Here is a 26,056-nt window from a genome sequence, read left to right on the forward strand (position 1 = left end):
ACATGCAAATAAAAAGACTCCACAAACCCAATTTAAAAATAGCACCATTGTACAGGAAAACCATAGACTTGGCAACACAGACTGGCTCACAACATTACAATATGAGGGACAATAACAACCTCTTTTGCACCTACGTAACGCTTACATCATGGCATTAGCTGGAAGGAAAACTGTCATCATGTTGTGTTGTTTAGTGCCACAGTCGACAAAATACAGTCTACAATGTGATATTGTCACACATTCCTGCTGCTATTCCCAAACAAATAACTGACGACAGCTTTAGTTAAACACAATAAAACATGCAGACTGAACAAAAACAATCATCAAAAACGTCAGTTTTTTGTTGGTGTGGATTATGATATTGTAGTATGTGTCTAAAAATATCTCAATAAGAAACTGGGGTACGAGATTATTTTTAATTTACCGTTAACTTTTGAATGCATTGGGTATACACATCACAATGTTTATTAACAGTAAAGGCATCTTTAGTGGCCTACAGAAACAGCCGCTAATGCAGCATATAGTTACATAAATGTTTATCAAAGTTTTATAATATTTTTAATAATATTACACTTTTCTATATCTACAGTCATTTATATCAACAGTAGAACAGTAAAAAACTTTAATGTAGACACATAAATGAGATCATAATTTGTAACATCAATTTCCTCAGTTAATGTAAAGAGATTGTGTTAAGGTCACAAAAGCCTCTGTGTGAATATGATGAGTGAGGTGTGTATGTGTGTGAGGGTGGAGTTTTGTTACTCTAGACTCGAGCTGAAGAAAATCAACGACACATTACAGTACATTACTTACACATTCATGTACACAACTAATGGTCCTGTAGTCTAAATAAAAAACTATGTTACTCATTTGCTTCATTTTTACACAGATCCTATGGTATGGTAAGTACTATTCATATTTTGCATCTCAGAAATCTAATATCCATTTTCAGTTTCAATCTTCAATTGATTACATTTACATCTCTTTATGTTGTTTATCAGGTGAAGCTAATGTGAATCCTATCAGACCAGACAACACATCTGTGTCTATAACTGAAGGACACAACATCACTCTGTCCTGTAAATATGATGGATCAGCTATCAGTCTTCACTGGTACCGGCAGACGTCTGGATCAACACCAGAGTTTCTAGTGCTTATAATGGAGTCCACTAAACATATCACCAAATCTACTCCACCTCAAGCACATATGAGCATCAGACTTCATGATAAACACGTGTATCTGGAGATCTCCTCTGTTAAAGTCACAGACTCTGCTCTGTATTACTGCGCCCTGCAGCCCACAGTGACACAAAACACAACAACACTCTACAAAAACCTCAATGAAGACACAAAACATAAGTGAATATGTCTGTTTATCATAGCATCATGTTTTGTGTCTTATGCATCCAATATGGAGTACATATTGAAAGACATGGACAGATAGAAAGGCATAATAATAGTCTTAAAAGTGATGAAAGACCCTCACTTATATTGTTCATAATAAAACCATCATGTGTCTTCACAGATATTTGGTGTGTTTTGAAAAGAACACAAATACTCAAAAATGCTTTGTTTAGTCATTGTTTAGAAAAGCATCTGCTAAATGAGTAAAATAAAATGTAAATGTACCTTTAAAGATGCAGTGAAAGTGACTTGAACGACAACATACGAAATAATAGCTGTAAATGTGATAGATGTAAAGTTAATGTGATATATGTAAATGTGATAGCTGTAAATGTGATATATGTAAATGTGATGGATGTAAATGTGATAGATGTAAATGTGATAGCTGTAAATGTGATAGATGTAAATGTCATAGCTGTAAATGTGATAGATGTAAATGTCATAGCTGTAAATGTGATAGATGTAAATGTCATAGCTGTAAATGTGATAGCTGTAAATGTGATAGCTGTAAATGTGATAGATGTAAATGTGCACTAGAGGGCAGTGTTAACACAGAAATTGTTTTTTTCATTGATTCTAACCCTTCAGTATATGTGAAGCAGTAGGTGACACAAGATATTTATGGTGGTTAAACCACTGAAGACGATCAGTCATGATGTTTCTTTGCAGTGTTTGGCTCATTCTTAACTTGCAGGTAAGAAACACGACTTTGACCTACATGTTGAAGAAGTAAATATTTCTCAATCACAAATCAGACATGAATCAAAGTTTGTTTAATGAGTTAGAATAATAACCAACAGCAATGTTTTTAGTCTGTTTCAGGTGCTGTGAGTGGAGAAGGAATAACTTCTATTGTTTCTTTTGCATTTGCTGTCAGTGGCGACTCTGTCACCCTGTCCTGTAATTACACCGGCTCTTATAACAATGATAATCTCCTGTGGTATCGTCAATACTTCAGCTCCAGACCAGAGTTTCTGTTTCTCATTAGTGAAAACAACTTTAAACAGCCAGCTGATCCTCCAATAAATGGAATATCTGCTAAACTAAATGAAGAGAAAACTCATCTGGAGATCTCCTCTGTTTCTCTATCAGACTCTGCTCTGTATTACTGCGCTCTGCAGCCCACAGTGACACAAAACACAACAACACTGTACAAAAACAAGAGAAAAATCAGTTGGCATTGTTGAGCTGTGAGTTGTGCTTCTAACCTTCTAAAAGAGTGTTTTGATCTTTGAGGAGGAGCTCTGAGAGAACATACAGAACAGTTAACAAAACCTCACACGAGACTGGACATTACTTCATATGAGCTTCATATGAGCTTAATGTTATTTTGGATCGCAGTTTTGGTGCTTCTCATAGGTATTTCAATTGAATTTTTACATGTTAATATATACAGTATATCTTGTCAAATACAAGAATACTAACAGTGAAGAAAAACAACTATTTTGTTTTTTTTATAGAAAATGTTCTTACACCTTTTACACCAATTTGCAAATGCAATATCACCTCTCTCTGATGAAAAGCATGTGCTGGAAGGAGAAACAGTCACTCTTTCATGTAACTTCAGTGGAATTGATATAAGAAGTTTACAGTGGTACAGACAGTATGTCAACACTGCACCTGAATTTCTCTTGCAAACTTTTGAGGATGTGGCTCCACATCAGAAGGGCCGTCATCTTGCTAAAGCTCAAACAGACGAGAAACAGCTGGACCTGGAGATCTCTAACACTGAAGTGACAGGAAACCCTTTGACAAGATACAAAAACTTGGTGTGTCATTAACCTGCAAAGTACACTGTGCAATATTTCAATGAAGTTTAATGTGGGTCAACTTCAAACACTTTCTGTAAGACTTAGATATTCAGATAGAGAAATTTAATAGAGAAACACATAAATACTTCATCATGATCTTCATTCCAAAATCTTGCCCTGCAAAAGATTGCTGTAAAAACAAAGCAAATGGCAGAAAAGGTAAAGTTTACTAGAGTTTTTCATTAAAACAGTAAAATAAACTGCAGAAATAAGAATTCTGAATTTCATTACACAAAAATGATGACAAGCACAAAGGGAAACTTAGTTTTAACAGTAATAAACTGTCAATTCAATTTATAGCAAGAGAATGTTGTTAAACAGAACGATCGTTCAGAACGACAACGGCAAGTTCGCCCATCTACCTTAACTGAGTGCTCCAGGTCTACATCTCCTCCCGTCATCTTCATTCTGAAATTCAGCGACGTCTGGTTGTTTCATTACTGCGAGGCACTAAATCGAGGCACTTATACTTTACTTGCCCTTTGGTGGAATGAACTACAAGCCTCCATCTGAACTACAGCATCCTTCACAATCTTCAAAAAACAGCTCAAACATACCTGTTCTGCATTTATTTGACAAACCAATAACTCTGTATGTCTGTCTGTCAGAAAAAAACCTTGTTGTTCATTCTCTCCTTTGCTAACTCCAGCTTTAATCCTCCTAGTAGCATGGCCTTGTAAACTAATGGTACTGTTAAGCGTGTTGACAGAAGGTTTATATGCTCTCCTACTTGTAAGTCACTTTGGATGAAAGCGTCTGTCAAATGAATAAATGTAAATGTAAAACAATAATGTATTGGCAACTCTGTTGACAGTAGATTTATATAAAATGACAATGTACTGTAAAACACTTGACTGTTTCTGATGTGTAGATATATTTAGAGAGTAGATCTTCACATGTTCCTAAGATAAAAAAATTGAGGTCCGACCAGAGATGGTTCGGATCTAAACGATTCACAGCATCTAAAAGATTCACACAGATCTCAAAAATGGTGACAAACATCAAGTAGTTCTGATAAACAAACTGCAATGCATGCTGGGAGTCATTTATGAGCTTTGTTGTATGTTGTTACCCAGCATGCTCTGCACATAGAAGTTGTCTGTTGTTAATTGTCACCCTTGTCAAAGTTCATACATTGATTCTTGATGTCTTATTTAATAGTTTAATGACTTTTGAGTATTTTCTGTTAGTTCATAGAAGTCAGGAATACCACCACTTTAATCTCACTAATTTGTATTAACATTGACAACTCATACATTTTATACATTGAATCAATTGTTTCTTATTATCAGGGAACCCAAATCCAACACACCTGGGCCTTTTCTCAATTTCAAGAACGCAAAGAACGGGTTTGTGTTCTTGTGGAGACCGGTCTTGCAAGGCAGCTTTGTAAGAACAAAACTTGTATGGACGGGCCGCAGTGACTTCTAGGACTTTGAGCGGATTCCATAGGCACACACAAGTGCATTCGATATGCATCCTTGATATCGAGAACACATCCGGGTACATTCATGTGTTCTCTGGTCTTTGAATTGCAAGCGGATTTTGACAGTTAATGATGACGTAGAGCGAGAACTCAAGACCGCTTAAGAATTGAGAACCGGCCCTGGTCTTCATTTTCAAGTTGTCCTGAATACTTCCAATAGTTTGGTCATGTGTATTAGATAAGGGTTGAAACTCTACAGGACATCGGCCCTTCAGGAGCCGAGTTCACTAGCTCTGACCTACAGTAACTAGCTGGTCAATATATTACTGTAAAAATTGCTGATAAAGTCTAACAGTTTACTTGATGGGTAGTATTTGTTGAGATACTCACTGTACCACTGCAAAATATGTTGCTTTTATTGTAGATGCATAAGAAAAGAAAATAATGAATAAATGTAAAGATGAGGTTGTTAGCAGACACTAGACATTTAAATATAGCTGTGAATGTAAGTCAGTTGTGGTTTATGGAAGTGAATAAGGGTGTTGAGTGTAATTTCATTAACCACACCCACCTACATCATAATCTGCAACATATCTTCAATTATTTTAGTATTCTACAAACCACTAGAACTTCATTTCACATTTCACAATCTACAATTAATTCACATTTTATGACAAAAGTGGTAAACATTTTATATATAAAAAAGAAGAAATACAAACTCGTCTGTATTTTATCTGGTCTGTCAAAATGGAGACACGGATGATTTTACTCATGATCTTCACTGCAGTTTCAGGTAAATATATTCTTACGTTACAAAGTAGCAGATTAAACAAACAATTACCACATTTTACAGCAAAAGTAATAATCACTAAATCACTTGATGTATTTATCAGACTTAATTGTAATATGTTTCATTAAAACAATTCTGATTACAGTTTTTTGTTAAAAAGAATATAATTTGTTTCATTTCAGGCTCATTTGCAGATACAATTGGACCAGAAGGAGACACGTATATAATCGGTCATGAAGGAGATTCTGTCACACTGAATTGCAAATATGAAGCAGACAGCAATTATGTTTGGCTTTACTGGTACAGACAGTTTCCTAACACAGAACCTCAGTTTATAATGTGGAAAGGTGCCCGAGCAGAAGATGGCAAGAAAAACATACCAAATCCTAATGAATTTGATTCCTCTACATCCAGAACATCTACACAACTGATCATTAAAAAATCTGCTCTGAAAGATTCAGCTCTTTATTACTGTGCTCTTTGGACAGACCCAGTGATACAAAGTTTCATAACAGCTGTACAAAAACTCACACATTAACTATTGACTTTGAACTAAAATACATTTAAGCATCAGCCAAACCAAAATGTATTATCTAAAACCACTTGTACAGTGCGGTACATTATGAGGAAACACCTGCAAATCATACAGTCGCCAAAATCAAGCCTTTTGATTGACTAACTAACATAATACTTCTAAGCATTATTTAAATGTATTTTCTACACTGTAAAAACACACTGAACACATATGTTCAAAAAATGTGTATGAAAACTGTTGAAACAAAGATGATTTTCAAGCTGAAGCTCAATCCTGAAGGATGTGAGAAAATGAGTTGCTCATTCAACTACTCTACTGTAACTGAAAGTCAGATTCATCTGATCACATTTTCTAAAAATGCTGTTTCAAATAATCCGGGTGAAGAGCCTATAGATATAATTGTACTAGATGCATAATTTAAGTGCTTCAGACAATTAGATGTGTACGCTGTCCTGGAACGGTCTTTGCTAGAATTCCTCAACACTGCGCAGCCATATCTGTGAAAATTTAAATTCCTGAAAAATATGTTTCATGACCATACACTCGTGTAACTACAATTGCAAACACACAGTCAGCTTGCTCTGAAGAGTTAACAGACTGGATTACAGGGTTGCAAATCTAAAACAAAATAATTTATCAGGAGCCAAATGTCCCTTTGGTCAAATAATAGAACCTAATGTTGACAAATAAAATCATTATAATATGTTATTGCCAAACAAAAACACTGATGAAAGCTTTAGTTTAACTCAATAAAACTTGCAGACTGAACAATAACGATCATCAAAAATACTCGCGTTTCACTTCATAACATTTAAGATAAAAAAACTTCTGTCTTTTGTTGGTGTGGATGATGATTTGGAGTATGTTTCTAAAAATATCTCACTTATGCTCATATCAGAAACTGGGGTACAAGATTATTTTTCAGGTAGAGTTAACTTTTGAAGGCATTGGGTATTGTAGCTAACTTTGTTAGTTATACAACTAGCAGTCAAATATCGTCCAGAAAACTAGACATAAAGGAAACAGTTCCTCACATGTTCATTAGTATAAAGGAAGAGGGAACAGTGTTAAGGCTCATGTTATGTGTCAGGTTTGTGTTCAAGTAAATGCATTTGATAACGTTTGCCACTGTTAGTACACGCAGGCATCTATGTATACGCTCTCATTTTATCTTTACTATATACACACTTGGTTTATCTGTCTTGAAGGTGGTGTGATTGAATTGGAAAGGTGCTAACTTTGGCCTGCTAGCATTGAAATATTTCCACCCTATATGTGCCATTCGCTTTTCAAAGCCACGCATCCTCCAAACAAATCCACGTAATGAATTACAAACTAAATCCATTAAATTCTTCTCGAAGCATGTTCATATCTGTCTAAAAGAAAGCGAGTAACCATGGTATCGTCTTTCAGAGCCTTTCCCTGCCGGAGCTGTGTTCATCATGTAAAAGCTGAACCGATGAAAATTTGAGTTTTTCCTCGTGTGATGTGTCCAGTCACAGCGTTCGGCCAGAATGTTTGATTGGGCGAAATGTTTTGGGTTCTACTCCTCTCACAGACGAAATATAGTTATGTGACCACTATACATCTACAGTCATGTATATAAACGAAAGAACAGTAAAAACATTTAACATAACTTCCATAATTTTAAAGCACGGTGTTATTGTGTTTTCGTTGTCTTCATGCATGAACTTAAATTATTCTCACCATCAATTAAGCACTTTTAAAAACTTTAATTTAGACACATAAATGAGAAAATAATTTATAACATCAATTTCTTCAGTCAATGTAAAGAGAATTAAGGTCACAAAAGCCTCTGTGTGAATATGATGAGTGAGGTGTGTATGTGTGTTTGTGTAGGTGGAGTTTTGTTACTCTAGACTCTAGCTGAAGAAAATCTACGACACATTACAGTTCATTACTTACACGTTCATGTACACAACTGATGATCCTGTATTCTAAATAATAAAAAACTATGTTATTCATTTGCTTCATTTTTACACTTTTCCTATTGTATGGTAAGTACTATTCATATTTTGCATCTCAGAAATCTAATATCCATGTTCAGTTCGAAATTTTAATTGATTACATTACTTCTCTTTATGTTGTTTATCAGGTGATGCTAATGAGAATCCTATCAGACCAGACAACACATCTGTGTCTATAACTGAAGGACACAACATCACTCTGTCCTGTACATATGATGGATCAGCTTACAGTCTTCACTGGTACCGGCAGACGTCTGGATCAACACCAGAGTTTCTAGTGCTTATTAGGGAGTCCGATAAATATATCACCAAATCTACTCCACCTCAAGCACATATGAGCATCAGACTTCATGATAAACAAGTGTATCTGGAGATCTCCTCTGTTAAAGTCACAGACTCTGCTCTGTATTACTGCGCCCTGCAGCCCACAGTGACACAAAACACAACAACACTCTACAAAAACCTCAATGAAGACACAAAACATAAGTGAATATGTCTGTTTATCTTAGCATCATGTTTTGTGTCTTATGCATCCTACATTTTATGTAGTATACTGTATAAGACAGATAGAAAGGCATAATAATAGTCTTAAAAGTGATGAAAGACCCTCACTTATATTGTACATATTAAAACAATCCTTTGTCTTCAGAGATATTTGGTGTTTTGAAAAGAACACATATACACCAAAATGCATTTTTAATGAACACTGCTCCTCCAGTGTCATGGTTTAGAAAAGCATCTGCTAAATGAGAAAATTAATTGTAAATGTGCCTTTAAAGATGCAGTGAAAGTGACTTTAACGAAAAACATAATAAATAATAGGCCTTATTTTCTTGCTAGAGATGATCCCAAATTTGTACTAAAGTTGTAATTTGATAGATGTAAATGTATTAGATGTAAAGTTAATGTGATAGATGTGAATGTGATAGACGTAAATGTGATAGATGTAAATGTGATAGATGTAAATGTGATAGATGTAAATGTCATAGCTGTAAATGTGATAGATGTAAATGTCATAGCTGTAAATGTGATAGATGTAAATGTCATAGCTGTAAATGTGATAGATGTAAATGTGATAGCTGTAAATGTGATAGATGTAAATGTGCACTAGAGGGCAGTGTTAACACAGAAATTGTTTGTTTCATTGATTCTAACCCTTCAGTATATGTGAAGCAGTAGGTGACACAAGATATTTATGGTGGTTAAACTACTGAAGATGATCAGTCATGATGTTTCTTTGCAGTGTTTGGCTCATTCTTAACTTGCAGGTAAGATTCATGATTTAGACCTACATGTGGTAGAAGTAAATATTTGTCAATCACAAATCAGACATGAATCAAAGTTTGTTGAATGATTTAAAATAATAACAAAAGCAATGTTTTTAGTCTGTTTCAGGTGCTGTGAGTGGAGAAGGAATAACTTCTATTGTTTAATAAGAGAAGTTATGTGGATCAACTTCACACACTTTCTGTAAGACTTAGATATTCAGATAGAGAGTGTGAGTGGAGCTTTAATAGAGAAACACATAAAGACTTCATCATGATCTTCATTCTACAATCATGACCTGTAAAAGAATGCTGTAAAAACAAAGAAAATGGCAGAGAAGGGACAGTTTACTACAGCATTTCAATTAAACAGTAATAAACTGTAAAAAAATTATTGAAAAAGATGAAAAGCACACAGGAAAACTAAGTTTTAACAATAATAAACTGTCAAATCAAACGACAACGGCAAGTTCGCCCATCTACCTTAACTCAATGCTCCAGGTCTACATCTCCTCCCGTCATCTTCGTTCTGAAATTCAGCGACGTCTGGTTGTTTCATTACTGTGAGGCACTAAATCGCTTGCAAAAACCTTTACTTATACTTTACATCCCTTTGGTGGAATGAACTACCAGCCTCCATCTGAACTACAGCATCCTTCAGAATCTTCAAAAAACAGCTCAAAACATACCTGTTCTGCATTTATTTGAGTAACCAATAACTCTGAATGTCTGTCTGTCTGTCAAAAAAGCAACCAGGCCTGTGAAAACAAGCCCAAAACAAGCAACTTTTTCCGGGAAGAGAAAAATAAATAAACTGTGTGCACGATTTTAGAATCCCTGGGGACGGATTTTAAACTCTGGGTACAGATTGTCAATTTACATCCATGTGGACTGTGCGCAGTTTTGAAAAACTGTAGACACGCTAGAGTTTATTTATTTTTCTCCCCCCTGAGCTTCAGGACAATGACTACAAGAGAGAGTTAAACCACCTTTTAACATTATTTAACATTAGAAAACTGATGTAACAAGTGCATTATGTACGCTACACAGTAAACCTCGGATTATAAAAATTTGTACACACAAATAAATATCATCCTGAATTCATAAATTCTTGATTTATTATTTTAGGGACTGTGGAATATCCCATTTTTAAATAACTATAACCCAGAATCAGGAACATTATTGACAATCTTAGTGTGCAGCAATAACGTGGCTCCTGCTCTGATAAAGAAATGAGTGAGTTAGAAAAGACTTAAATAAACTAGACTAAAAAAACATTCAATTCAAAACCATTTGAACACGTGAGGATGAGGCTTTGGTCTAAAAGTCATCCCCCCATGACGGGTTGAATTCATTATTTACTCCTCTCTCTATCTCCCAGTCTTTGTTATATTTCTTCCTGTATATTACTTCCAATATCTATGAGTGACTTTACAGAAAAACAGCCCAAAGCCACTTATAATAAGCGGACTTGGCAACACTGCTTGTTAAGTCACTTTGGATAAAAGCGTCTGTCAAATGAATAAATGTTAAAGGAAAACAGTAATGTATTGGCAACTCTGTTGCCGGTGTTTTTTTGTGAAATAACATTGTACTGTAAAACAGTCGACTGTTTCTGATGGTTAGATATCTTCACAGGTCCACTTAGATCCAAAACACAGAGATTCGACCCGAGATGATTCACATATAAAAGATTCACACAAATCTCAACTATGGTTACAAAAATCAAAGACTGCATTCGATTTGATATGGAGAACACATCCGGGTACATTCATGTGGTTTTTGACGGTTATGGAGAACACGAAGACACAAGTCCTGAATACTTCCAATAGTTTGGTCATGTGTATTTGTTTAGGGTTGAAACTAAACTCTACAGGACATCGGCCCTTCAGGAGCTGAGTTGACTAGCTCTGTCCTACAGTAACTAGCTGACCAATATATTACTGTAAAAATGGCTGATAAAGTCTAACAGTTTACTTGATGGGTAGTCTTTGTTGAGTACTCACTGTACCACTGCAAAATATGTTACTTTTATTGTAGATGCATAAGAAAATAAAATAATAAATAAATATAAATATGAGGTTGATAGCAGACACTAGACATTTAAATAAAGCTGTGAATGTCTGTCAGTTGTGGTTTATGGAAGTGAATAAGGGTGTTGAGTGTAATTTCATTAACCACACCCACCTACATCATAATCTGCAACATATCTTCAATTACTTTAGTATTCTACAAACAACTAGAATTTCATTTCGCATTTCATAATCTACAGTTAATTCACATTCTAAGACATAAGTGGTAAAGATTTTATATATCAAAAAGAAACAATGCAAATGGTATTTTATTTGGTCTGATCTGTCAAAATGGAGACACGGATGACTTTACTCATGATCTTCACTGCAGTTTCAGGTAAATATATTCTTATGTTACAAAGTAGCAGATTAAACAAACAATTACTACATTTTACAGCAAAAGTAATAATCACTAAATCACTTGATATATTTATCAGAATTAATTGTAATATGTTTCTGATATATCTGATTACAGTGTTTAGTAAAAAATATAGTTTGTTTCATTTCAGGCTCATTTGCAGATACAATCCGACCAGAAGGAGACACGTATATAATCAGACGTGACGGAGATTCTGTCACACTGACCTGCAAATATGAAGCAGACAATCAATATGTTGATCTTTACTGGTACAGACAGTTTCCTAACACAGAACCTCAGTTTATACTGTGGAAAGGTGCCCGATCAAGAGATGGCAGGAAAGACATACCAAATCCTAATGAATTTGATTCCTCTACATCCAGAACATCCACACAACTGATCATAAAAAAATCTGCTCTGAAAGATTCAGCTCTTTATTACTGTGCTCTTTGGATAGACCCAGTGATACAAAGTTTCATAACAGCTGTACAAAAACTCACACATTAACTATTGACTTTGAACTAAAATACATTTAAGCATCAGCCAAACCAAAATGTATTATCTAAAACCACTTGTACAGTGCGGTACATTATGAGGAAACACCTGCAAATCATACAGTAGCCAAAGTCAAGCCTTTTGATTGACTAACACAATATTTCTAAGCATTATTTAAATGTATTTTCTACACTGTAAGAACACACTGATCTCTCACACTGATCTCTTATTGTCCATGTGGTTTTATCATGAACACATATTCAGAAATTGTATATATCAGCTTGCTCTGAAGAGTTAAAAAGACTGGATTGGCAGGGTTGCCAATCTGAAACAAAATCATTTATCACGAGCCTAATGTCTCTCTAGTCAAATAATATAACAAATTCTGCTAAATACAATAATTATAATATTAACAGGTAAACAAAAGCTTTCCTGTAGCTCAGTGGTATGAGCCTTTTGTTAACAATGCAAGGTTGTGGGTTCGATCCCAGGCGATTGCATATGCCTAAGTATAAATGTATAGGATAATGCAATGTAAGTTGCTTTGGATAAAAGCGTCTGCCAAATGCATAAATGTAAAAAAAAGAAACTTTCACTTCTGACATGCAAATAAAACAACAACACAAACCCAATTTAAAAATAGCACCATTCTACAGGAAAACCATAGACTTGTTACTCTGCTTCATTTTTACACTGATCCTATGGTATGGTAAGTACTATTCATATTGTGCATCTCAGAAATCTAATTTCCATGTTCAATTCGAAATTTCAATTGATTACATTACTTCTCTTTATGTTGTTTATCAGGTGATGCTAATGTGAATCCCATCAGACCAGACCACACATCTGTGTCTATAACTGAAGGACACAACATCACTCTGTCCTGTACATATGATGGATCAGCTATCAGTCTTCACTGGTACTGGCAGACGTCTGGATCAACACCAGAGTTTCTAGTGCTTATTGTTGAGTCTTCTCAAACTGTAATACTTGCCACTCCACCTCAAGCACATATGAGCATCAGACTTCATGATAAACAAGTGTATCTGGAGATCTCCTCTGTTAAAGTCACAGACTCTGCTCTGTATTACTGCGCCCTGGAGCCCACATTGACACAAAACACAACAACACTATACAAAAACCTCAATGAAGACACAAAACATAAGTGAATATGTCTGTTTATCATAGCATCATGTTTTGTGTCTTATGCATCCTATATTTTATGTAGTATACTGTATAAGACAGATAGAAAGGCATGATAATAGTCTTAAAAGTGATGAAAGACCATCACTTATATTGTACATAATAAAACAATCCTTTGTCTTCACAGATATTTGGTGTGTTTTGAAAAGAACACAAATACTCAAAAATGCTTTTTAATGAACACTGCTCCTCGAGTGTCGTTGTTTAGAAAAGCGTCTGCTAAACAAGTAAATCAAATGTAAATGTACCTTTAAAGATGCAGTGAAAGTGACTTTAACGAAAACATACATAATAATAGGCCTGATATTTCTTGTTAAGAGATGATCCCAAATTTGTACTATAGCAGTAATTTGACAGATGCACAGTTAATGTGATGAAGTAAATGTGATGTAAATGTGCACTAGAGGGCAGTGTTAACACAGAAATTGTTTGTTTCATTGATTCTAACCCTTCAGTATATGTGAAGCAGTAGGTCACACAAGATATTTATGGTGGTTAAACTACTGAAGACGATCAGTCATGATGTTTCTTTGCAGTGTTTGGCTCATTCTTAACTTGCAGGTTAGATACACGACTTAGACCTACATGTGGTAGAAGTAAATATTTCTCAATCACAAATCAGACATGAATCAAAGTTTGTTGAATGATTTAAAATAATAACAAAAGCAATGTTTTTAGTCTGTTTCAGGTGCTGTGAGTGGAGAAGGAATAACTTCTCTCTCTTCTGTTGAAATTGCTGTCAGTGGCGACTCTGTCACCCTGTCCTGTAACTTCACCAGCTCTTATAACAATGATAATCTCCTGTGGTATCGTCAATACTTCAGCTCCAGACCAGAGTTTCTGTTTCTCATTAGTGAAAACAACTTTAAACAGCCAGCTGATCCTCCAATACATGGAATATCTGCTAAACTAAATGAAGGGAAAACTCATGTGTATCTGGAGATCTCCTCTGTTTCTCTATCAGACTCTGCTCTGTATTACTGCGCCCTGAAGCCCACAGTGACACAAAACACAACAACACTGAACAAAAACAAGAGAAAAAACTGTTGACATTGTTGAGCTGTGAGCTTTGCTTCTAACCTTCTAAAAGAGTGTTTTGATCTTTGAGGAGGAGCTCTGAGAGAACATACAGAACAGTTAACACAACCTCACACGAGACTACAGGACATCACTTCACATTTTATTTCATGAGCTTCAGTCAGAATAATGTTCTTCTGCATCACAGTTTTGTTGCTTCTCATAGGTATTTAAATAGAATGTTTACTTGTTAATATATATCTTGTCAATAAGAACTTTGTTACAAAATATTTTGCATAAACTTACAGTGAAGAAAAACAATTATTCTTGGGTTTTTTCAGAAAATGTTTTTGCAAATGCAATAACACCTGTATCTGATGAAAAGCATGTGCTGGAAGGAGAAACAGTCACTCTTTCATGTAACTTCAGTGGAATTGATATAAGAAGTTTACAGTGGTACAGACAGTATGTCAACACTGCACCTGAATTTCTTTTGCAAACTGTTGAGAATGTGGCTCCACATCAGAAGGGCCGTCATCTTTCTAAAGCTCAAACGGACGAGAAACAGCTGGACCTGGAGATCTCTAACACTGAAGTGACAGGAAACCCTTTGACAACGTACAAAAACATGATGTGACGCTAACTTGCAAAGTACACTAGGCAATATTTCAATAAAGTTTCATTTATATTTTTGATATCTAATAAGACAAGTAATATCGGCCAACTATTTTCTATCAGTTTTTCATTAAAACGGTTAGTAACTGTAGAAATTTGAATTGTGGACCTAAGTGTTTTTTTTTTCTTCTTGGACTTCAAGTGGATTTCGTGGGCCTTCAAGACTGCATTCAATATGCCTCCTTGATATGTAGAACACATTCGGGTACATTCATGCGTTCTCTGTTCTTTAGAATTGGAACCAGTTTTTGACGGTTATTGAGAACACAAGGACACAAGACCACAAAAGAACACATATTGAGAAACGGCCCTGGTCTTCATTTTCAAGTTGTCCTGAATACTTTGATTATCTTGGTCATGTGTATTTGACAAGGGTTGAAACTAAACTCTACAGGACATCGGCCCTTCAGGAGCCGAGTTGACTAGATCTGACCTACAGTAACTAGCTGGCCAATATATTACTGTAAAAATGGCTGATAAAGTCTAACAGTTTACTTGATGGGTAGTCTTTGTTGAGTACTCACTGTACCACTGCAAAATATGTTGATTTATTGTAGTTGCATAAGAAAATAAAATAATAAATAAATATAAAGATGAGGTTGTTGGGAGATCCTGTACATTTAAATAAGGCTGTGAATTTAAGTCAGTTGTGGTTTAAGAAAGTGAATAAGGGTGTTGAGTGTAATTTCATTAACCACACCCACCTACATCATAATCTGCAACATATCTTCAATTACTTTAGTATTCTACAAACCACTAGAATTTCATTTCGCATTTCATAATCTACAGTTAATTCACATTCTAAGACATAAGTGGTAAACAATTCAAATTGTATTTTATTTGGTCTGGTCTGTCAAAATGGAGACACGGATGACTTTACTCATGATCTTCACTGCAGTTTCAGGTAAATATATTCTTACGTTACAAAGTAGCAGATTAAACAAACAATTACCACATTTTACATAAAAAGTAATAATCACTAAATCACTTGATATATTTATCAGACTTAATTGTAATATGTTTCATTAAAACAATTCTGATTACAGTGTTTAGTAAAAAATATAATTTGTTTCATTTCAGGCTCATTTGCAGATACAATCCGACCAGAAGGAGACACGTATATAATCAGTCGTGAAGGAGATTCTGTCACACTGACCTGCACATATGAAACAGACAGCTTTGATATTGACCTTTACTGGTACAGACAGTATCCAGACCATGAACCTCAGTATATACTGTGGAAAGGTGCCCGATCAAGAGATGGCGAGAAAGACATACCAAATCCTAATGAATTTGATTCCTCTACATCCAGAACATCCACACAACTGATCATTAAAAAATCTGCTCTGAAAGATTCAGCTCTTTATTACTGTGCTCTTTGGATAGACCCAGTGATACAAAGTTTCATAACAGCTGTACAAAAACTCACACATTAACTATTGACTTTGAACTTAAAAACATTCAAGCATCAGCCAAACCAAAATGTATTATCTAAAACCACTTGTACAGTGCGGTACATTATGAGGAAACACCTGCAAATCATACAGTCACCAAAGTCAAGCCTTTTGATTGACTAACACAATATTTCTAAGCATTACTTAAATGTATTTTCTACACTGTAAAAACACACTGAACACTTGTTGTCCATGTGATTAAATCTTGAACACATGTTCAGAAAATGTGTATAAAAACTGTTGAAACAAAGCTGATTTTCAAGCTGAAGCTCATTAATATTGTTACAAAGACCAATGAAGTCCTGAAGGGTGTGAGAAAACGAGTTGCTCATTCACCTACTCTATTGTAACTGAAAGTCAGATTCATCTGATCACATTTTCTAAAAATGCTGTTTCACATAATCAGGGTGAAGAGCCCATAGATATATGTAACTACATGCATAATTTAGTCAGGTAAAGATCTTTTGACCCGAGAAGACCTCTAGTAGACAGTCATTGGTGTTCTGCTGAATGTTGCTTTACCTAAAGGCAGTAATGTGTAGTATTGTGAATTTTATTCATTTGAGTCCACTTAAAATATATATTTTTAATTTATGAAACATCAGACACTTAACTCAAATCTCATGCAGTTCATCATTAACTGACAACAATTAACTGTAAATTACTGTACAGTATTATATTGCAAATCATTTTATAAAAATGAAAAGGAATTTTTACAGGACTTTATTAAAAACTTTTTTGCCAGCTATTTCCTGTCAATTTTTTGCAGTGTAGTGGTTGTGCAGCCCTGGGAACTACAAATGGGAGGAGTTAATGTATGGAAGCAAATAAGAGACATAATGTTTTGAAATTGAACAGCCTATGAATACTTGATTTTGAATTATTTTACTTTGGAAACCATGTATCTGAATTTATTTGTTTCGAATTTACCTCTCAAAAAACCCTTATGAATACAAGGAATTGGAAGACAGTGACGTCGCCCGGTATGGCGCAGCCGGGGCCCCACCCTGGCCCGGGGTTGGGGCTCGTATGCGAGCGCCTGGTGGTCGGGCCTTCCCCCATGGGGTCCGGCCGGGCTCAGCCCGAAGGAGCGACGTGGGGCCACCCTCCCGTGGACCCACCACCTGCAGGAGGGACCGTAAGGGGCCGGTGCAAAGTGGATCGGGCGGCAGTCGAAGGCGGGGGCCTCGACAACCCGATCCCTGGACGCGGAATCTAGCTCTAGGGACATGGAACGTCACCTCTCTGACGGGGAAGGAGCCTGAGATTGTGCGTGAGGTTGAGAGATTCCGACTAGAAATAGTCGGGATCACCTCTATGCACAGCTTGGGCTCTGGAACCACTCTTCTCGAGGGAGGATGGACTCTTCACCACTCTGGAGTTGCCCATGGTGAGAGGCGGCGGGCTGGTGTGGGCTTGCTTATAGCCCCCAAGTTCAGCCGCAATGTGTTGGAGTTTACCCCGGTGAACGAGAGGGTCGCTTCCCTGCGCCTTCGGGTCGGGGATAGGTCTCTCACTGTCGTGTGCGCCTATGGGCCAAATGGCAGTGTAGAGTACCCGGCCTTCTTGGAGAATCTGGGAGGGGTGCTGGAAAGCGCCCCGACTGGGGACTCTGTCGTTCTGCTGGGGGACTTCAACACCCATGTGGGCAATGACAGTGACACCTGGAGGGGTGTGTTTGGGAAGAACGGCCCCCCTGATCTGAACCCGAGTGGTGTTCTGTTATTGGACTTCTGTTCTAGTCCCAGTTTGGCCATAACGAACACCATGTTCAATCATAAGGGTGTCCATCAGTGCACATGGCACCAGGACACCCTTGGCCGGAGGTCAATGATCGACTTTGTGGTTGTTTCATCTGACCTACGGTCGTATGTCTTGGAGACTCGGGTGAAGAGAGGGGCGGAGCTGTCAACTGATCACCACCTGGTGGTGAGTTGGATCCGATGGCGGGGGAGGAAGCTGGACAGGGGTGGTGGTCCCTCTTTTTAAGAAGGGGGACCGGAGGGTGTGCTCTAACTATCGGGGATCACACTTCTCAGCCTCCCCGGGAAAGTCTATGCCAGGGTACTGGAGAGGAGAATCCGGCCGATGGTAGAACCTCGGATTCAGGAGGGTGCTCCGGGAGTATGGGATTCGGGACCCTTTGCTAAGGGCCATCCAGTCCCTGTACGACCGGAGCAGGAGCTTGGTTCGCATTGCCGGCAGTAAGCCAGACTTGTTTCCGATGCATGTTGGACTCCGGCAGGGCTGCCCTTTGTCGCCGGTTCTGTTCATAATTTTTATGGACAGAATTTTTAGCCGCAGCCAGGGGCCGGAGGGCATTGTGTTTGGGGACCACACAATTTCATCTCTGCTCTTTGCGGATGATGTCGTCGTGCTGGCCCCATCAGACCATGACCTTCAGCATGCACTGGTTTGCAGCCGAGTGCGAAGCGGCTGGGATGAGAATCAACACCTCCGAATCTGAGGCCATGGTTCTCAGTCGGAAAAGGGTGGCTTGCTCACTTCAGGTAGGTGGAGAGTTTCTGCCTCAAGTGGAGGAGTTCAAGTATCTGGGGGTCTTGTTCACGAGTGAGGGAAGGATGGAACGGGAGATTGACAGACGGATCGGTGTAGCTTCTGCAGTAATGCGGTCGCTGTACCGATCTGTCGTGGTGAAGGAGCTGAGCCGCAAGGTGAAGCTCTCGATTTACCGGTCAATCTACGTTCCCACTCTCACCTATGGTCATGAGCTGTGAGTCATGACCGAAAGGACAAGATCCCGGATACAGGCGGCCAAAATGAGCTTTCTCCGCAGGGTGGCTGGGCGATCCCTTAGAGATAGGGTGAGAAGCTCGGTCACTCGGGAGGAGCTCAGAGTAGATCCGCTGCTCCTCCACATCGAGAGGGGCCAGCTTAGGTGGCTCGGGCATCTTTTCTTGATGCCCCCTGGACGCCTTCCCGGGAAGGTGTTCCGGGCATGTCCCATCGGGAGGAGACCCGGGGAAGACCTAGGACACGCTGGAGGGACTATGTCTCCCGGCTGGCCTGGGAACGCCTCGGTGTCCCCCCGGAAGAGCTGGAGGAAGTGTCTAGGGAGAGGGACATCTGGGCATCCCTGCTTAGACTGCTGCCCCCGCGACCCGGCTCCGGATAAGCGGTAGAAAATGGATGGATGGATGGATTACCTCTATGAAATTTAAATATGAAAATTCTTGATTTCAAATTTAAAAAGCTGAATTTAATGCTCACAAATTCAGATACAAAAAAATTTCAGATAAAATACATTCAGATTGATCAAATTTGATTGCTCTTCTTCAGATCTCAAATTTCAAGTTAATACTTTTCAAAGAAAACATATGTCTAATTCGACTGCTCAAATTCAGATCGAAAAATTAAAGTTAAATATTCACATGGTAACATCCGGGCTACCCAGGATAGGAAAAACAGTTGAGCCAAGAGCCCGTCTGTAATTGAACCGAACCATTGAACCGAACCATTGTTTTTCCTATCCTGGGTAGCCCGGATATTACCATGTGAATATTTAACTTGAATTTTTCGATCTGAATTTGAGCAGTCGAATTGGACATATGTTTTCTTTGAAAAGTATTAACTTGAAATTTGAGATCTGAATAAGAGCAATCAAATTTGATCAATCTGAATGTATTTTATCTGAAATTCTGTAAGTTGATTTTTTTGTATCTGAATTTTTGAGCATTAAATTCAGGTTTTTAAATTGGAAATCAAGAATTTTCATATTTAAATTTCATAGAGGTAAATTTGAAACAAATAAATTCAGATACATGGTTTCCAAAGTAAAATAATTCACAATCAAGTATTCATAGGCTGTTAAATTTCAAAACATTATGTCTCTTATTTGCTTCCATATTAATGCCACAAACTGCAAGTGAGATGAGCTCAGGCCACAAGAAGGCTGGATTTTCACGCAGTGACAGTTTCTATTTGTGTCACTAATGGACCTTTTTCACGTTTCCATGTTTCTCAGAAACGGAAGTCATCGAAGTTGGGTAAACTTCCATAGCAGTGAATGAGACGCTGCATAAAAAACATTGCGCATTAGCGGATTTTCTTTTTTTGTAATTTGATGCAAATGTAATATAATACCAAGTATAGTGTTATAAACTACATGTTTTACTGTACAGGTACCGTTTAATGTCTTGGCAAGATAAAAAAAGTGTATATGCTCTCCTACTTGTAAGTCGCTTTGGATAAAAGTGTTTGCCAAATTAATACATTTAAATAAAAAAATGAAATATAATTTACGATTACGTATTTACGAAGGTGATGGCCATTGAATACATTATCACAGGTTTGTGAAAAAGGTCCATTATTAAAACGATATTTCGCTGCTATTCTGACATTTTTTGTTACCATCAGATTGTGCTGCCTTCTCACTTGAGTAAGGTTTGGGAAAGGGGTAAGACTTGTATTTTTTTATGCAAAAACAAAATATTCTGCCACCAACACTTGTATGTGGATATTGACCTTTGTCCAGCGGGGGGCAGTAACACATTGTGTATGGGTCATTGTAAAAGGTTCAGCTAAAGTCCCATCAGTTGCAGCTGACTCGCCCATTTGCAGCTACCTCCTACCTCCATTTTTAACTACCTCAGTTTTTTTGACATCTGGAAGATTTATTTGCGTTAAATCTCAGAGTTAACTCCAACCATTGTTGAACACAACTCAGCTTCAGTAGGAGGTTTGTGGGCCCTCTTTACAAATAGTTGACATAGAGACTTTATTTGACCTGTGTATGAATCTGTGTCCTCTCTATTGCAAAGGGCCTACTCTTCTAGGGCTCATGGTGGACCAGGACATCCTTATCAGCCTTTCCAGCTGCCTTCCGCTGATCTTCCACATGTTTTTCATTAAGATGAAACTCAAAAGAACAAGGAACAATAAGCTTGAGTTGTGCTAAAAGCATCAACGGCCACAGTTCCTAAAATTATATACATGAGACAATGAGTAAACACGTTATAAAAAGACAATTGTAAACACTGAGTATTTACACAGACTAATCAGTGTAACAATAAGGATGAGGTAACATAAAAGACTACTAAACCATGAGCTAAAAACACGACATGAAACTAAAGACTTTAAATTCTGGGCTGTCCAGACAAAAGATGACAAATGTGTAGGTTTCTATGGTCACTGGTTCCTATCTGTTGTTCGTACAGTGAGAAAGATTTAAGGACGGACACAGTTTATGCATTAATAAACTGAGAGATGAATTGGAAACAATCAGTTTGAGGACATTGTTTTTTAAAACAGCTATCAAATTGTGTTAAAACAAGAAGGTTCTTTGAATAATGTTGACGATGGTCTTTTACAACTGATGAAAATGCTCTGGTTCACATGTAAAAGAACTCTGACAAAACAATAAGAAAATTAGCTAAACATGGAGATTAAAAATACTGAAGCTGCAGTGACAAACCACTTTTGTGCAATATTTCAATATTGTTTGATAGATCATTTCAATATTAAATAACAATAGTAATATTGGTGAACTTCATTCAGACATGATCTGTAACACAACAAGAAATGTACTGTAGGTGGAGCTTTAATATGAAACACATGAAGACTTCATCATGATCTTCATTTGTGTTTTTTTACTGTACAATCATGATGTTACTGTGTTTTCTGCTTCTGCTCTCAGTAACACAAGGTAAGACTGTTTTTAACAATCCTTTACTGTTTGACTATTTATAAATGTGCTCTGTTATTTTCACATGTAATTTTAAGAAACTATTTTGTAAGAGTTTGTTGGTATATTTGCATCTTTCACATCAACTGATTTATTTATTTTCATTTTTCTTTTACACATTATTTCAGATCACTGTCTCGCTCAGACAATAACACCATTGCAGAACACTGTAAACACAACTGAAGGGGATTCAATTCTTCTCTCATGCAAATAAGAAGGCAATGTAGATAATTTGATGTGGTACCGACAGTATTCTGGATCCAGACCTGAATTTCTGCTTCTTGTTATTCGATCATCAACTAAGAGTGTAATATACGCAGATCCTCGTGTCCCCAGACTGGATGGTGAAGTGAATGTGACAGCTAAACAAGTGTATCTGGAGATCTCCTCTGTTTCTCTATCAGACTCTGCTCTGTATTACTGCGCCCTGAGGCCCACAGTGACACAAAACATAACAACACTGAACAAAAACCTCCATTAATATATTAATACACTTTATATGGTCATCAGTGAAATTTTTAATATTTCTCAGCAATAAACAAATGCTTTTTACATAAAATCACTATTTCCAGTAAATGTATAACTTCCAGTTCACTCTTCATTTCTTACTGAATAAATGAAACTGATATATATATTGTATATAAAATAAATATATAGATAAATATACTGGTAAATATATTGTATATAAAAGGCATTATTCAATGTAATAAAATACACTTTGTAAACATAAGGAATATTTTGTCTCAGTTACTTGTTTTGTGAATAACTGTAGCTAAATGAAAGCAGTGTGTCATGGGAAGACATCTCAGTGTTATATATTGAAGGAGTTATTGACATGTATGTAACTGAAAGTATTACAGAGGTGAAGTACTTCAAACACTAACAGTATTTGGTTATTTTACTAAAAGAGAAAAACCTCCAGTATAATTATAGACGCAGTTTGAGGCAGTAGTTCTCTACTCCATTCCTCACGTCACCCTCTCCTAGAACAGCTTCAGATGTCTCCCTATAAAACACCTGAGGTACATTATTAGCCTCCTCACACAATGTTTCACAGGACTGGAGTTACGGAGATTTGGTTTATTGATATTTTTGATGTCATCACAACACATATCCACAAGAGGGCAGAATTCACCTTATAAATGACTCTTACAATGAAATCTCACAAAGTCATAAACAGGTGGAGAATTCATAACTGCATGTGTGTAGAAGTTTTAATAAACTAGTTGCTTATTAGATCCTGTCAGACATGGTTTTGATATTTAGTTTGTGGCTCATTTCCCTCTCAACAGGTACACAATGATTCCTATAAACTTTACCATAATCGTGGTTTGATGAAATTTCGACATCTTTTCTACATCAATTGTGGGTGAAAAGTGATATTAATTCAATGTAATTACAAATTTTAAGATTGATTCAATGTTTGTTTACTATGTGGGAAATGTGTGTGTGTGAGTTAACATTGAGATGTGGGTGGAGCTTGACTGACATTTATTTCTGATTCATTCTTTCACTTTGTTTCAGTGTAAACATGATTTCTCTTTGTTATCTACTTGTGCTTTTAGCTGTTCTGGGTAAGTGTCATCATGTCAATACTGGAGTTACTGAACATGTAAGACTGTTATTATATCTATTCTGTGTTCATTCTGTGTTAATGTCTGTTTGTATTTTGTTCTCAAATTCAGAGAAATCTTCCGGACAGAAAATAAAACCATTGCAGAACAAAACACATTTCACTGAAGGAGACTCAGTTCTTCTCTCATGCAAATATGAAGGCAGTGTAGATAATTTGCTGTGGTACCGACAATATCCAGGATCCAGACCTGAATTTCTGCTTCTTGTTTATCCTTCATCCACTAAAAGTCCCAGGGGATTGCAAAAAATTAAAAAACAAATGCATAGGATAATGCAATGTAAGTGGCTTTGGATAAAAGCTTCTGCCAAATACATAAAAATAAATGTAAAGGAAATGAATAACTATCCCAAATATTCAAACGCACTGTATGTCTGAATGATCAAATACACATTATATTTAATATTTACTCTATAATTTAATGTAATGTTATGAAATGTATAACTGATGAACCAGCATGATAAGAAAGTCTAGATAGTTTGAAATTTTGTGTGTTCTTGTCTCTCAAAACATTATTCATCCTCATAGTATTGAAAAGTTTTTTTTTCTGAAATGTCTTTTTTACCAGCCAAATGGGAAATTACATTTGACACTTTTGATGTAATAGCTGAAACAACCCACAAGAGGTCAGACTTCACCCAAATATGACAAAAATAAAATGAAAATCTTCAGTCATGTAAGGGGGAGAGGAAGGTTAGTAAGATACAGACTTTTGTTCACTTAGTTCCTTGACAGATATGATTTTGCTGTTAAGTTTGTGGCTTATTTCTCTCACAACAGGTAAGACAATAAATCAGATAAACTTGGCTGGTAATGCAACATGTTGTTGATAGAAATAATATCTTACTTGTCTTTTGTTAAGTATTTTATCTCTTCTTCACTATTTTTTCCTCTCTCTCTCTCTCTCTCTCTCTCTCTCTTCTTTCTTTCTTCTATCAGGTGATGTCTCTAGTGTGGGAATAGCAGCTGTATCTCATGATGAATTTATCTCAGAAGGAGATTCAGTCACTCTGTCCTGTATTTATAATAGATCAGGTGGTGTAGATACTCTTCTGTGGTACCGTCAGTACTCAACATCCAGACCAGAGTTCATGTTTCTGGTAAATGAAGCTGATTTTAAGCAGCCGGCTGATCCTGTAATTCCTGGAGTTTCTGCTAAAGTAAATGAAGAGAAAACTGGTGTTTCTCTGGAGATCTCCTCCACTGTATTCACTGATTCTGCTCTTTATTACTGCGCTCTGAGGCCCACAGTCACACAAAACAGAAACATGATGCTCAAAAACTCATGAACAACAAATATAGCTATAGTATAACTATAGTGTTGGTTTAATGCAGAGGTGTATAATACTTGAGTATTTTATATGACATTTATTGAGTATCTTGAGTGTTTTACTTTGGCAAAAGTTTATTTAAGAGATTATGAAGCATGCATTTTTTTATTTATGTTTAACCTTTAATACTTAAGTACATCTACAATCTTACTTTTATTTAAGTTAAATAATTTTTGAGTAACTTACTCGCGTAAAAGTAAGAAAGTACTTTTAATTTTTCTGTATTTTTCAAATGTTGATGAGTTATATGCCTCATTATGTATAGAACTAAATATTTCCAAAGTAAAAACAAAGTTAAGATTCTTGATCCCCAAGAATAAAATACTCAAGTACCTCTAGTTTAAAGTCTCTGCAATGAACTTGCGCAAACTTTGACATTCAAATGTTGAATTGTGATCCGATACATGTTCCATTCCATTCCATTTTCTACCGCTTATCCGAACTACCTCGGGTCACGGGGAGCCTGCGCCTATCTCAGGAGTCATGGAGTGCCAACCCATCGCAGGGCACACACACTCACTCATTCACTCACACACTCACACCCTACGGACAATTTTTCCAGAGATGCCAATCAACCTACCATGCATGTCTTTGGATCAGGGGAGGAAACCGGAGTACCCGGAGGAAACCCCTGAGGCACGGGGAGAACATGCAAACTCCACACACACAAGTCGGAAGCGGGAATCGAATCCCCAACCCTGGAGGTGTGAGGCGAACGTGCTAACCACTAAGCCACCGTGCCCCCCCCCCGATACATGTTATTAAACAAAATAAAATATGCAAGCACATGTCATTACTGTTTTAAAGTTTGAAGATTATTGGTCAGTTATAGAAAACTGCTATCAAAACAAGAGTCAAGAGTCCAAATAAATCAAACACTGTTCATAATAAT

At 36.8% G+C, this 26,056-nt stretch overlaps 1 protein-coding gene and 1 gene segment (V, D, J or C); both read left to right on the forward strand.

Moving 5' to 3' along the window:
- Positions 1 to 5,344: 5,344 nt before the first annotated feature.
- Positions 5,345 to 11,126, forward strand: LOC130416402 (uncharacterized). The gene is made up of 4 exons (XM_056742270.1): positions 5,345 to 5,437; positions 5,617 to 5,937; positions 8,086 to 8,362; positions 11,078 to 11,126. The coding sequence occupies exons 1-4, from the start codon at positions 5,392 to 5,394 to the stop codon at positions 11,124 to 11,126; spliced, it is 693 nt and encodes a 230-aa protein (XP_056598248.1). The 5' UTR covers positions 5,345 to 5,391.
- Positions 11,127 to 15,810: 4,684 nt separating this feature from the next.
- LOC130416418 (T cell receptor alpha variable 14/delta variable 4-like) lies at positions 15,811 to 16,478 on the forward strand. The segment is given in 2 exon segments: positions 15,811 to 15,946; positions 16,123 to 16,478. Coding segments are annotated over 2 exon segments (402 nt in total).
- Positions 16,479 to 26,056: the final 9,578 nt, after the last annotated feature.

The sequence above is a fragment of the Triplophysa dalaica genome, chromosome 3 (assembly GCF_015846415.1).
Source record: "Triplophysa dalaica isolate WHDGS20190420 chromosome 3, ASM1584641v1, whole genome shotgun sequence".
Classification (NCBI taxonomy): Eukaryota; Metazoa; Chordata; class Actinopteri; order Cypriniformes; family Nemacheilidae; genus Triplophysa; species Triplophysa dalaica.

Coding starts and splice junctions, on each gene's coding strand:
- LOC130416402 (XM_056742270.1), top strand. CDS start 5,392: ATGGAGACACGGATGATTTTACTCATGATCTTCACTGCAGTTTCAG. Junction 5,438..5,616: donor GATCTTCACTGCAGTTTCAG/GTAAATATATTC, acceptor GTTTCATTTCAG/GCTCATTTGCAGATACAATT. Junction 5,938..8,085: donor GACAGACCCAGTGATACAAA/GTTTCATAACAG, acceptor GTTGTTTATCAG/GTGATGCTAATGAGAATCCT.